Source organism: Papio anubis, chromosome 2, assembly GCF_008728515.1.
Source record: "Papio anubis isolate 15944 chromosome 2, Panubis1.0, whole genome shotgun sequence".
NCBI lineage: Eukaryota > Metazoa > Chordata > Mammalia > Primates > Cercopithecidae > Papio > Papio anubis.
In genome coordinates, this window is record NC_044977.1 from 179,444,932 (window position 1) to 179,459,053 (window position 14,122).

The 14,122-nt window shown below is 40.5% G+C and overlaps 2 protein-coding genes across 9 annotated transcripts in view; one reads left to right on the forward strand and one right to left on the reverse strand.

Annotated features, from left to right (window-relative positions):
• FBXL2 (F-box and leucine rich repeat protein 2) overlaps positions 1-14,122 on the forward strand; it is a 145,685-nt gene that overhangs the window by 106,360 nt on the left and 25,203 nt on the right. For 2 of the 4 annotated variants that reach the window (XR_644266.3, XR_644265.3), the window contains exons 14-15: positions 264-476; positions 1,777-2,004. Coding sequence is in view for 1 of the 4 variants with exons in the window: in XM_003895235.3 (XP_003895284.1) it covers positions 264-476; positions 1,777-1,884 (321 nt within the window). In the remaining 3 variants the exon portion in view is untranslated. Of the gene's footprint in view, positions 1-263; positions 477-1,776; positions 2,915-11,968; positions 12,295-14,122 lie in introns of those variants that run through there. The other 2 variants (XR_004182325.1, XM_003895235.3) reach the window with 2 other exon arrangements.
• The window catches only part of UBP1 (upstream binding protein 1), a 53,058-nt gene continuing 43,138 nt past the window's right edge, over positions 4,203-14,122 (reverse strand). For 2 of the 5 annotated variants that reach the window (XM_003895234.2, XM_003895233.2), the window contains 5 exons: positions 12,891-12,981; positions 12,008-12,126; positions 9,159-9,301; positions 8,407-8,458; positions 4,203-6,210 (listed from right to left, as the gene is read on the reverse strand). In XM_003895234.2, coding sequence (XP_003895283.1) covers positions 6,173-6,210; positions 8,407-8,458; positions 9,159-9,301; positions 12,008-12,126; positions 12,891-12,981 — 443 coding nt within the window. In that variant the 3' untranslated portion in view covers positions 4,203-6,172. Of the gene's footprint in view, positions 6,211-8,406; positions 8,459-9,158; positions 9,302-12,007; positions 12,127-12,290; positions 12,363-12,590; positions 12,725-12,890; positions 12,982-14,122 lie in introns of those variants that run through there. The other 3 variants (XR_002520589.2, XR_002520590.2, XR_004182324.1) reach the window with 3 other exon arrangements.

Genomic DNA, 14,122 nt, shown 5'->3' on the forward strand with positions numbered 1-14,122 from the left:
CCAAGGCTTTGTGTTTGGTCCTCACTGCCTGATTAAATGTCTCAGTCTGTTTTGTGCTGCTACCACAGACTGGATAATTTGTAATGAACAGAAACTTCTCATAGTTCTGAAGGCTGGGAAGTCCAGGGGCTGGCATCTGCTGAGGGCATTCTTGCTGTGTCATTCCATTGCAGAAGGGCAAAAAGGCTAGCTTCCAGCTTTTTTTTTAGGACTTGAGCCTTGGAATAAGGGTCCTGCAAACATTTACTGTCTCCCTGTTCCAGAGCCTGTCCCACTGTGAACTCATCACAGATGATGGGATCCTGCACCTGAGCAACAGCACCTGTGGCCATGAGAGGCTGCGGGTACTGGAGTTGGACAACTGCCTCCTCATCACTGATGTGGCCCTGGAACACCTAGAGAACTGCCGAGGCCTGGAGCGCCTTGAGCTGTACGATTGCCAGCAGGTTACCCGTGCAGGCATCAAGCGGATGCGGGTAGGTGTGGGGCAGGGGAGTCGGTCACACCTGACATTTCTAAGCAACAAAGGAAAACATCAAGAATCAGGCCGGGGCCAGGTGTGTGGTGGCTCATGCCTGTAATCCCAACACTTTGAGAAGCCAAGGTGGGCGGATTGCTTGAGGTCAGGAGTTCAAGACCAGTCTGGTCAAAATGGTGAAACCCCGTTTCTACTAAAAATACAAAAATTAGCTGGGTGTGGTGGTGGGCGCCTGTAATCCCAGCTACTCGGGAGGCTGAGGCAGTGAGCCCAGATTGCACTACTGCCCTCCAGCCTGGACCACAGAGTGAGACTCCATCTCAAAATAAATCAACACCCATTTTCTCTGTTATGCAATAGTTATGCAAACTGATCTGGCGCAATAGTGTCACCTTACAGACTTCGTCAAAATGTTCTTGCTTAGACTCTGCCCTGGAAGATTCAACTTGAGTTGGGTCTGGGATGGGGATTCCACATAGTCTGGTAATCGGAGCCCTTATAAGAAAGCCTTTGTTGGGCTGGGTGTGGTGGCTCACGACTGTAATCCCAGCACTTTGGGAGGCCGAGGCAGGCGGATCACAAGGTCAGGAGTTCGAGACCAGCTGACCAACATGGTGAAACCCCGTCTCTACTAAAAATACAAAATTAGCTGGGTGCACACCTGTAATCCCAGCTACTTGGGAGGCTGAGGCAGGAGAATCGCTTGAACCCGGGAGGAGGAGGTTGCAGTGAGCCCAGATTGTACCATTGCATTCCAGCCTGGGGGACAGGAGTGAAACGGTCTCAAAAAAAGTAAAAAGGCCTGTGTTAAAGGCAAGCAATTTAAGGTCATTATGAGTGGGAGGTAGAACTCTCTCGGCTAATTTCCAGGTAAGAGGGCTTAACAGAATTTGGCTTTTGCCATGTAGTTCACCTACATTGTTTTATTGATTATGCTTTAAGTTTAGGCAACTGCATTTACATATCAAAACAGCCCCATCCAGGGTGCTACAGCTGTAGAGAACATTCACTTAGTTTGCAGACAGGGCTGGTTACTACCCCGGGTGGAAACATATCAAAGTATATTAACGTAAGTGTTTTCACTTATCCTTAGAAACATATCAAAATATATTAACGTAAGTGTTTTCACGTACTAATGCGGGGCAGAGGGTTGGGGGAGTAACAGTAGCAGCTCCAATCTATAGCATAAATTCTATTTGAACTGACTAAGGTGAAGATTTTTAATAGCGGACTAGAATTATGACCATAATCCTAAAAATACCAGTGTAAAGACTCCACTTTTTTCTTCATCCTTCCAGGCTCAGCTCCCTCATGTCAAAGTCCACGCCTACTTTGCTCCCGTCACCCCACCGACAGCAGTGGCAGGAAGTGGCCAGCGACTGTGCAGGTGCTGTGTCATTCTCTGACAGCAGCTGCCTGGGCCCAAGGGGTGAGGAGGCATCCCTTCCTCTAGAAGACCTGAGTCTTCCTGACCTACTCCACCATCACCCAATCTGTTGATTCTCCATTGGGAAAGGCATTTACAGGTAAAAGACTTCTGTATGGATTGCAGTAACTCTGGTGAGAGTTTTCACCTTTATTCTGCTGTGAAACAATCGAATCAAAGCCTTGTGTCAGTTAACACAGGACAAGTGGTTTCAATGCAGCTAGGACCATGCCAGAAACCTGGATCTCTTAAGAGATTGGTACCTACCTAGGTACAATAGTTCTACCGTTGGCATTATCAGCACTCCTCAAAAAGACCATCAGTGTTAGCACAAACTGAGCAGAAAAACTAGGCTGTTGATTTTCTACCTGATATTTAAGCCAGTGGCCTACCTTAATTCACAACAATTCCATTTTGATTAGCAGGACTTTTCCACTTTGAAGATAAAATAGCAACTTTGTCAAAGTGACTGTACTGCAAATTCATAATGCCTGATAGTTTTATATGTAGAGACTTATGTGGAAGGCATGTTAATAGGTTTCCATGAGACACCAAAGAAAAGAGGACTCTATACTGGGTGGAGCAGGGTCTTCACCTTTTTGTTTCTGTCAACTTGTCATACACACCTCCAGGGACCAAAAACAAAAGCAGCTCAGAGAGTCTGTGCCTGCCTGATTGGGAAGTAGAAGCTCTGGTGTATGCTACAGCACATAATGCATTTTTATTAAAGGAAAAAAGCTAATTATGTCCATGCCTCTCATAAAACTGGGGGGAACCTTAAAGAAAAAGAACTAAGGCTTAAGTTATCTGTAGTATAATCAATTAAAAGTAATGAATGGATGCATGTAAAATGGATGTGATTTTTTTTTTCAAGCTTATTTTGCAATCTTAGAAATCAGGTTACACCATAGCTACTCAGAAGTTTTACAGACTTAAAACTCAGATCAGTAAGTGTTGGTACCTTTTAGACTCATAAAATTGAATAAACCATTGCAATGCTTTAAAAAAAATTAAGTCAGAGGGTTTTATTGCTATGATTTTATGGCAGACACATCCAAGCAAAACCATTTTCCAAATGCAGACCTTCATGATGTTATCTGAAATCTGGTAAAATGACCCTACTGTCTGCTGTGGTTGATTCTTGCTCCATGCTGTCCACATTTGTGATCTTTATTAAGAAACTATCACCACCTTCCTTGTAAACATAGGTGTTCATGGTGGCTGGCCCTTCCTAACCACCACTCCCCCAAACTGAAGGGCCAGAAGCTCATGAGAAACGTAAGTAAAACGGCAAAAAGAAGATGTTTTCCCGTGACTAGCAATACCTTTATTGGGCAGTTTTAGAAGTGTTTTTAAGGATATATTACCTCGGCTGCATTCTAGGAAGGGAAAGCAGATAGATATATCTGCCCATAAATGGACTTAGCACGATTATCAGAGTAAACATTGTATTGCCTTATGCTATATTCCAGCATTCCTTGGTCTAAAAATTGTGTGGATACCATAGCAGTTCCTTAAATATACATTTATACTTACTGTTGTGGAGGAGACGGGGGAGGAAGACTGATGCAGGAAGCAACTTCAATAAATGAGCACATAACAGACTCACTTCAGTGATTATGAATTAGAGTTTCTATTAAAAAAATTAACTTAAGGCCAGGCGTGGTGGCTCACGCCTATAATCCTAGCACTTTGGGAGGCTGAGACGGGTGGCTCCCCTGAGGTCAGGAGTTTGAGACCAGCCTGGCCAACATGGTAAAACCCTGTCTCTACTGAAAATACAAAAATTAGTCAGGCATGGTGGCAGGCACCTGTAATCTCAGCTACTTGGGAGGCTGAGGCAGGAGAAATGCTGGAAACTGGGAGGCGGAGGTGGCAGTGAGCTGAGATCACACCACTGCACTCCAGCCCGGGCGACAACAGTGACTCCGTCTCAAAACAAAACAAAACAAAAGATTAAATGACCAGAGCCTTCTATACATGATTTCTTTTGAGCCACGATACAACCTATCAATCACAGCTACTGGACTCAATGCTCAATGACCCATGGCCTCATTTACAAAACAGGAGAACCTCTTGTAAGACAATCAGGTTTGCTTCCTTTTCAAGTCTGGAACAGTTACTGGAATAACATATCCTCAGTTGCATCAGCTTTGAGAAAATAAACTGAAAAGGAAAAAACTATGGGCCTAACCTCTTATTACATTTAGACTGGCTCAGAACACACACGGGGAAACTCCTTGATTCTATGACATGAAATGACAGAAACAGGAACTGGGATTTTAAATGAGACACACATTTGCAAAACAATCAGAAAACATTTATTATACTGAAATGTGTACATCCTACTATTAAAAAAACAAAGTAACAAATTTGCTGGTGCCAAGATTTATTTAGCCTGTTTCACTGGGACAAACTCATGTTCAATGCCACGCAGTAAAATTTAAGTCTCATAAGTGTCTAAGTATTTTTACCCCGCTTCTAAAACCTGATGAGGAATTCAAAATAAGCACACAGCATTAAATGACATTTATTGTTCCATAAATCTTGAGACCCAAAAAAGGAATGCTAAATAGACAAGCAAAACTTTTAAAACAAGAGATAAACTCACTTCTTTCCCCAGTGACTGGTACAGGAAACGTGGTCACACAAAAGCAAAGGCAAAAAGTCAGAAAGGAAAGCTCTCTGCCTATAGGATCTATAGGAGTTACAGATACTTTCAAATCGATGATGAAAACAGACCGTGCTTTTTTGTGGCAAATAATTAACCCCCTTTATGAATAAAACATGTCAAAGCTTTTACCCACTGAAGCAGTTTGTCTTCCGGGAGAGATTACAAACTCAAAATTACTCATTTCCTATTTTTTGCCTGAACACAGATGAGGACCAAATAGTACATTCAAATAAGGACACCTGGGTATATGGACAGAGATCCTACAATTAAAATGGAATAGAAGTTTAAAAAAAAAATTCAGTCCCCTACACCATAGGCCTCAAACATGCTTGCTGATGGATTCTGGGAAGGTTTTGGACGAAGGACGGAGATAGATATGGGAGGAAAGTGAGGAAACAGTGGATTCCCTTTGAAAAGTATGCTAGCAGACAAGCATTTGGTTTTATGAAAGAGGCACTCTTTTTATAGAGAAAGAAGCTATTATGTGGTGTATAAAAAGCCCCTAAATCATCACCAGAATGTCTATCCATGATTGTACTAAAGCTCAATATTTGAGGAGAGACTTAAGGGATTTGTATGGTACATTTTAGTGTTTGATAACATCTAGTGTTTCCACGAAAAAATTCATCTTGTTCATAATGAAGATCCCTTAACACCTATTCAGAAGCTATCAACAATAATACTTTCTCCCCCTACTTGGGTCACCTATTTCCAATGTCTGGGGTAGGGCTTTAAAAAATGTTTAATAGGATGGTGGGGGTGGTCAGAGATGGAGGGAGAGAGGGAAGAAAACGAGAGAAAAACCACGAGTTTAGCAAGGAATCTCCAAAAATGAAAACCAGAAACTAAAATGCTAAAAATGGAAGCAGAAGCAAAAAAGTTTTTCAATAAATCTGTGACAAAGCCAAAACACAAAAGTCTTTGTACCTATTAGGATTTACACTGATCCTCTCACCAAGGTACTCCTGATAATGCAGTTTGCTTCAAGCCCATCTTCCTGGCTTGGATCTTCTCCAATCTGGCATGATCATATCAAACGTACACCCTTAGACATGATTTCTTCCAAGAAGGTGCCGAGCCTTTTACCTGACCACCAACGGCCACATCAGCACAACACATCTTTCCGCATACAGATTCACTGCTGGCCCCAAAACAGCACTGTCCCCCATCTCCTCTCCAGGTCAGCATAAGGTTCAGGCAATAAAAGCCAAACTGGCACAGAAAGGTAAATGCCCACAGTAAGTTTCTACATTCATTTCCAAACCGCATACAGTGTAAAAAGACAGCAAAGGCTGCTTCTAGGAACTGTATTTACTGGCCTCTGCCAGAGCAGCAGGCAGCTATGCCTGCACTGTGGCCTCCAGAGCTGGATGCATGCTGTGCCGATGTGCTCACTCTCATGAGGGTGCTTGGCTATGGCAGTGACAGTGAGGAGATTCACCTCTCATACAGCTCATTAGAAAGGTCATCTTGTGTTTTCAATATGAAACATTTCATATGGTAAAATCCAATCCCAAGACTTCTTGGATTCAGTCTTCACACACTTTTAAGCGTGACTATTTGGTACTGAATATAGTTCAGTCTATATAAGACATCACTTCAAAATTATGTGGATGCCATCACTATTTTCAGCTGCAGAAAAGGAAAGAAATATTTCTTCAGTCAGGCTTAGGAAATTAAGCCTATTAAATGGAAAACTCCCTGCCAACTACAACCTCCCTTCCCAATTCAGAGGTTACCTTTAAATGATTCTAGAGAAACAAGCAAATTAACTTGCTCTAGCTCCTCTTCCCCCAAAACACTTCATGTACACATTCCCTTTTTAGACATTCTGCGAAGCCTGGTCCACTATCAATGCCCCCATTCCAACACTGTCTGCCAGTTCTGGGGGTAGGGGGACATCTAGCAAGACACACAATAATAATAGTGTTGTCCATAAGGGAAGCAAGAACTAGAAGCAGAACAGGTGAAATATACTGTGTCAGGGCAGAGGACCCGAGGGAGCAAATGCGTACATCTATCTTTTCCAGAAAAATTTCTGAGCCACTGAGAGGGAGATTTCAAATATTTTAAAAATGTATCATTCCTTTTGTTGCCTAGTGTTTCTCAGTAAATAGAAGCAATATAGGCATTCATAAAAAAATGATTTTTCTCATGAGGATAAAGTTTGAACAACAACAACAAAAAAAAACAGTAAATTGAGATCAGAGGGGAGATTCTATGATTTCTAACACCAGAAAACGTCTACTGGTTCCACAAAACAAAACTATACAATTATACTATATGTTTTCTTTTTTAGACAATGTCAGTTATGCAAGGTAAAAACCATACTGCTACGAGAACAAAAGACTGAGGAGAAGGGTACTAGGCTAAAGATGTTTCTGAAAGTAAAAGAGTGAACCAGTTCAGAGTTAAAACTCAGCCTCGCAGGTAACCTGATGGCATATGCAACATGTGAGGCACAAAGTAAAATCAGTATTTCAGTAGTTTGGGGATACTTGACACACATGACATCTCCCTCTTCTAGGGGCAGCTTTTGTGCTAAGACCGGATTTGGATCTTAGCTCACCTGACTTTTAAAACAGTCTATGAATGTATGATCTCTTCTCAAATTTTACATTTAGGAATCCCTCCTCTTTAATGTGGGAGCCACCTAAGCCTGGTCCTGGCTCTCTTTTCACATTCTCTCCCTAAATGACCTTAACAACTTCTACAGCTTTGAGTCACTGTTGATTTGCTGAAGGCCTCCAAATTTACATCTCAAGGCCAGGCCTCTTCTCTGAGCCCCGGAGTGGTAACAGTCAACTGCCTACTTGACATTTCTACATATCCAAAATCAAACTCTTGGTTGATTTACCCCAACCATACTTACCTCTTCAATGAAATCACCATCTGCCCAGTTACTTTCCACAGAAAACCAGGTGTCAGAACTATTCCTCCCTCAAATGTGCAGCCCACTGGGGCCCTGTCTATAAATCTGTAAGATACTACCACAGTGGCACCTTTCACCTGCCTCATTTTGCCACCTTCTCATCTGTCTCCACAGAGTTGTGAAAGTGAAAGAAAAAACTAGTCACATTACTCCTCCTTTGTTTAAACAACTTCAGTGACAACTCAATACATTTCAAGTAAATCCGAACTACCATCATCACCCGGTCCCGCATGCCGGACCCGGCCTCCTGCTTTGATTCACCCTGATCAGCTCATCCTCACACACAGCATGGCAGCTACATGGCCCACTGCCAAGCTTTCAAAGAAGCCAGGTGTTTGCACACAGCCCCACATTGCCTGGGGATGCTAATCCTATGGCCAGTTCCTGCTCCTTCTCATTCTTCAAGTCTCAGGATTAATGACACCTCCTCAGAGAAGCCTTACCTTACAGCTTCACATTCCCCTCAACCCAGATCTCCCTTATCCATAAGTACCCCACACTTTCCTGTTCCTTCATGGCACTTAACATACTGGTAATTTTGTGTATCTCTTGGCCAATTTTGGTTTGCTTTCCCCAATAGGAGTTTCATGGATTCTGTTTTATTCAAGATCCACTGAGTGACAGAAGCACAGTGTCTGACACAAAGTGCTCAGTAAGACGTTGGCTGAATGAATTGAGATTTTTTTTTCCAGTCATCTAGAAAGACTGACTCCTCTTCCTTATTTGTTAATTTCTATTACAACCACTAGAAATATTCTCAATTCATTTATCAAACTTTCTTCTTAAAATGAGTAAAGCCACCATTTTAAAGAATAAACACACGAGAGGCACTAATTAGAGGCACACACCATCTCTCATGATTCTGGCATTTTAAGACACACACACATGCAAAGTACCTTTTACTGTGGAGAATAAAAAACAACTCTCATCTTGAAAATTCTGAACCATCTAGAAGGATAAAGTAAATGTGTAAGTACAATTAAGATCCAACTGTCATTTCTTAACTAAAAATGATTTTAAAACAGTAAATATTCTTCTCATACAAATACAGGACTCAATGGCCAAAACGATAATTCATGAAGGCAGTGTGAGGCAGCAAAGATGCACACATGCTGCACTGCCTGTGTTCACTGTGCCTGTCCATAATGGTCCCTGAGAGACCTGGTCGGTCACCCGTGTGACCCACAGGGGCACATCCCCTGCCAGCTTCAGTGGATGATGACTCTTAAAAATTGCATAAAGTGCTCTTCTATTATTACTTGCTTGCCACCAATCACTAAGGGGAAAATTATATATCTTACATGTTTTTTAAAATTAGTCATCAAATAATAGACAAAAGGAAAACACATCCAGTGACTCACCTCATAAAACGGACCAAAGCCTTCCACTATCCTAGAGTCCCCCAGTAACTGGCTGCATCCTAAAGGGCTGGGGGGAAGCTAAGCCAGTTTTCCTTGGCTTGTATTCCATATTATCACTAGGATGCCTGTAACTCATGGTTATAAGTTCTTCCAAGTGATTCCCAACTCTCGGGAAATGATTCTCATAAGTATTTTCAAAAGAGGTCACAGAATTTTTCTACAGTTCTACAATTACATGTATAAAAGTAAATACCAGTGTGAAAAGAAAAACAAATGATTTGATTTACCTGATCACTAACAAGAATGTGAATACCAGTGGGACCCTGTCTGTAAACCTGATTAATTTGGTGGAGAGGAATATTAAACACCAGCGCAAGTTTTCGAGCAACTTCTGAAGCAATCATTTCTTCCAAGTAGATTGCATGATAAACTGAAATTTAAAAAAAAAACAAAAAGAAGAGCATTTTAACAGTGATCTTTGATCTGTTTTCTACCTGATCTGTAGGATCTGTACAAAGGTCACACCTTTCAAAGTACCAAAAAAGTAAAAAACATTTTAAATGGGAATAAACTCTTTCTTTTCCATCTTACTACCTTGAAATCTCAAACTAAACTACCAATCTAAAACGTAAGAATACATTATTTATATCCAGAAATATAATTTAATAAACATTAACAGAAATCCCTGGACAAAAAGATGAGGTTTGAATTTTTCTTTATATTTTTATTCAATGAATATAGTTTCATGTATTCAAAATTTAAAAACAGGAATTGGCTGCAAATGAACATGGGGGATCTTCTTGAAATAATGGAACTCAAACTGGATTTTGACAATGGCTGCCAAACTCTAAATTTGCTAAAATACCATTATATACTTAAAATGGGAGGACTTTATGGTATGTAAATTATGCCTGAAGAAAGCTGTTTTTAAAAATAATATATACTTCATGTATTCCTAGCAATATACAAAAAGAACCCTAAAAGAGTCACGTTCTTTTCGTTCCTTTTTTTGAGACAGCGTCCTTCTCTGTTGCCCAGGCTGGAGGCGGTGGCACAATCACAGCTCACTATAGTCTCTGCCTCCCAGGCTCAAGCAATCCTCCCCACCTCAGCCTCCTAAGTAGCTGGGACTATGGTGGGGGCACATGCCACCATGCCTGGCTGATTTTATTATTATTATTAGTAGTAGTAGTAGTAGTAGTAGAGACAGGGTTTCACCATGTTGCTGAAGCAGTCTTAAACTCCTGGGCTCATGCAGTCTAACCAGCTAGGCCTCCCAAAGTGCTGGGATTACAGGCATGAGCCATCACGCCCAGTTAAGCATCACAGTTTTTGATCCAGTAATCCTACTATTAGGAATTTATCCTAAGGAATAAAAGCTATCTGTTTATGCCCCTCCCCCCACAAAAAATTTTAAATAATATAAAAGATGCTACATGAAAAGCTAAGAATACAAACAATAAAATGTGATGCTTCCTTACAGAAAGCCCCAGCCACATTCCATCCAGTGTTCTGCATTTTTGCTACACAGAACTTATCAGCAGATATCTGCAGAGTGTACATCTGTAGTGAGTCTCACTCTTGTAGGTCCTGCTCAGTTACTGATTAAAGCCAGACATGGCTCAGGAATATCATTACGGAGAACTTTGCTTCCCCAAACAAGGGGTTTGTAAGTATAGAAACCCAGAATTTTCCATTACATAAAACTTAGAAGTTGGAACTAAAATTATAGTAAGACTATAGAAATTATCTAGAGAAGGTGTCACCAAACCACAGTCCATATGGGCCAATTCCTGCCCTCCACTTTTTCTTTTTTTAAATAAAGTTTTACTGAAACAGCCTTATCTACAATTTACATATTGTCTATGGCTATTTTAGCACTACAACCAGAGTTGAATGTGAGAGACCCTATATATGGTCTAAAGAGATGGAAATACTTACTACCTGACCTTTTTTTTACAGAAGAAGTCTGCTGATTATGGGAAAATATCCAATATTTCCCCACATCCCTCCACAAACACCTCATGTCTGAGGACACACCTTCCAAAATATTATAATCTTGGCCATATGTAAGTGATGTATAAGCTCTTGATGATACATGGAGAGCCCCTTTAAATTTTTATCCTTTAAGAATCTGTATAATCTCAAAATTCAGAGCTTCTGAAGTCAAAATGATACCAAATACAAAAAAGTTCAGAGTAGTGATGCTATCCTTCCAATTTTTCAGTAAAATTCAAATCACAAAATATTTTTCAGAGTTCTATCTATTATTAGGGCAAATAACTGCATCTCTGAGTGCCATTAACACATTTTTGAAAAGTTCTGAGCGTGTTGCCTTTGTTCTACTTCAGAGTATGGAAAGAAGGAAATATTAACATATATCAATACTACAAATGGAAAATATATGCCTTTTAAAATGCTTAAGGGCTGTATTTAAAGGCGAGAAGAGGGAGAGGCCAAGATTTTTATCTCTGTCCTAACCTAGCACTATACCATACAATTAACGCTCAGGATGAGAAGCCCTCCCGAGATAACATACTGTCTGGTATTATTTACAATGACATAAAGATATGGCATCAGACTCGCCACACACAAGGTGCACAGTGCCGGCCGAACACCTGTCATGACAAGTCCACACACTTAGGACTATTACATGCATGCACTGTTGCACATATGTTATGCTCTAAGAGTTTTGCCCATCCCTAGTCAGAAAAATGAGGAAAAAAAAAAAAAAAGGAAAGAAAAACCCTCCTGCTTTTCTTGTTAAGCTGCCAGTGTTATATTCATCATTTCAGTAAATCTGACAAAAAAAATAAAAATAAAAAAAATAAAAGCCAGAAAGATCTCAATGCATTCAAGCTAGGTTTTCCACTTGTTACATATTTCCAGCATGAAGGGCCACATGAAAAAGAGACCCTTAGTGTGGCTGTAATAACTGAGAAAGAATGCCAGTTTCCTCTTCTCCCAAGGACTTGGCCCTAGAGCTGCCACCTCTCATTGCTGGCAAGGCTCCTTCATGAGCAACTTGGCATTCCTAACACAGCAAGAGTTCTCCAAAGCCTGCTCAATCAAGTCCTTCTCATTTCTGTCTTGACAGTTTCAGAAGTGACAGAATCGAGATACCCTCAATACCTACCATACGGTGCCCCACTGCCATTCTCGCTTGCACTGCTTGCAGCTTGCTGCTGCCCTTGCAGCACCGTGCTGCTTGGCTGCTCCCGGCAGACATAGATGGTTAAACGGGGCCTAACTGACCTGCAATCAGAAGATGCCACTGATGAGCCTGGGAGAGAAAGCTGCCTTACACATGTACAAATGTGACAACTACAGGAATCTAAGTTCTATTTCCTTATGAGAGCTTTATAATGTTATTTCGTTATACAAAATAATTTACTAATAAAAATATAAAAACCACACACCTCACACCAACTATCACAGGTGGTCTAATATGATGATCCAGACTCTAAACCATTGAGATGGTCTGTCAGATGCTGGTAAATTTAAGTTTCAAGATTAAGTCAGCAAATTAAAAATCAGTAAGATTCAATTTTAATGGAATTCTCACACCACAAGTATAGAAAGAGCAATGATAGTAAATGGTTCTTACAAGCCAGCACAATTTACAGTTTCTGTCATTTTAATTCACAATTAGTTTACATTTTTAATAACTGTTTAGTAATAGTCATGACCTTGAAAACCATAGATTCTGTATAGCTCACCTAAATTAGAAGTTTTGTTTTCTTGGCAACAAACCCAGTCGTCTTCAAGAAATCAGTACTGCCCATGTGCATTTCTACCAGTCTTACAGTCTACCTCTGCCCTCATCAGTGCCTGCATCATATCTGGGCCTGCCCTGAAGGTGTACACAAAACAGTCTTCTTGTGAGCACAATGCTGCCAATGCTCGATGGCGCACACAGGCACACATGCCAACCTAGCGTGGAAACACATTCTGCCCAAATTCCCCACGCGAAGAAAGGTACATTCTTATTTCAAGCAAAACAGTTCACAGTATTTTACCTTGACTTCAGTGAATTATAGAGCCGAATTCCATCGGCTGCACCACAAATTTGAACTAAATCCTCCTTTGTCAGTTTTAATAAGTCGGCACCTAGAAAAGAGCAAAAATATTTTTCTCAAATGGAAAAAGAACAGAACTGCTTTACAGGCATCTGTCTTCATGCAGTCCAATGTCCTTCAAAATAATGATAGATATCCTGAATATACACATATACATGAACAATACAAAAAGACAGACACCTGTCCTTCAGAGCCAAGGAAAATGCTGGCTTTTCCATGTCCTGTATCAAGAAGGAGCTTAGAAGTCCAGAGGCCGATGAATCAAATCAATGAGTGTCGGGCCTAAAGAACTCTTCCCAATACAAGATTTCACTCATCTACCTTATTTAGTGACTGGGTTGTGGCTACGTGAAGAAACATGATTCTGACCCACCCCATAGAAACAAACCCTGAGATCACCCAGGCTGATCAATCTTTAATTTCACAAAAAAGGAAATGGAAGTCCAGAGTTTGTGGGACTTGCCTAAAGTCTGTAAGAGTTGGTAGCCGAACTAGGACTGGGCCTCTTTATACTGAAACGTGCAATGTAAAGTCAAACATTCTATAACATAAACAACTGTCACAGCAGCCTTTTAACAGAAGAATGGCAGAGAATCACACATTATACCCTAAGATTTCCCCCAAGCACATCCTACTTACAACATCATTTACAAGTGTAAATGTCTCTCTATACAGGTTTCCTATAGCACCACCTAGAGAAGCAGTGTTTGACACTTTTAAAAATTCTATCTAAACACTTCCTTCACTTACTATAGAAGAAAAAAAACTTACACATAAGTATATGGAAGCCATACCTGAGTACATAGACACCATGGACTACTACTCAGTATTTCAAGCATAAATGATACGGCATCTAGGATTTGCTCTGAAATATAACAGAGGGCAGGACAGGAAATAATGGAGAGCAAAACTGACCAAATGCTGGTAGTTTTTGAAGCTAGGAGATGGCTGCATGGGAGTTAATCATATTCTCTCTACTTTTTAATGTCTGAATTTATCCATAATCTTTTGTTTTATTCTCTAACAGCTAGGATACAGTTTATTGGGGGAATTACGATGAACTTTGGGATGAAGGCTTGATTTCCATATGATAAATAGCCACTTACATATGTAAGAAGATAATGAAGTCATCTTTCTATTTTTTAAAAGCTCAAATGCAAGAGCCTACTAAA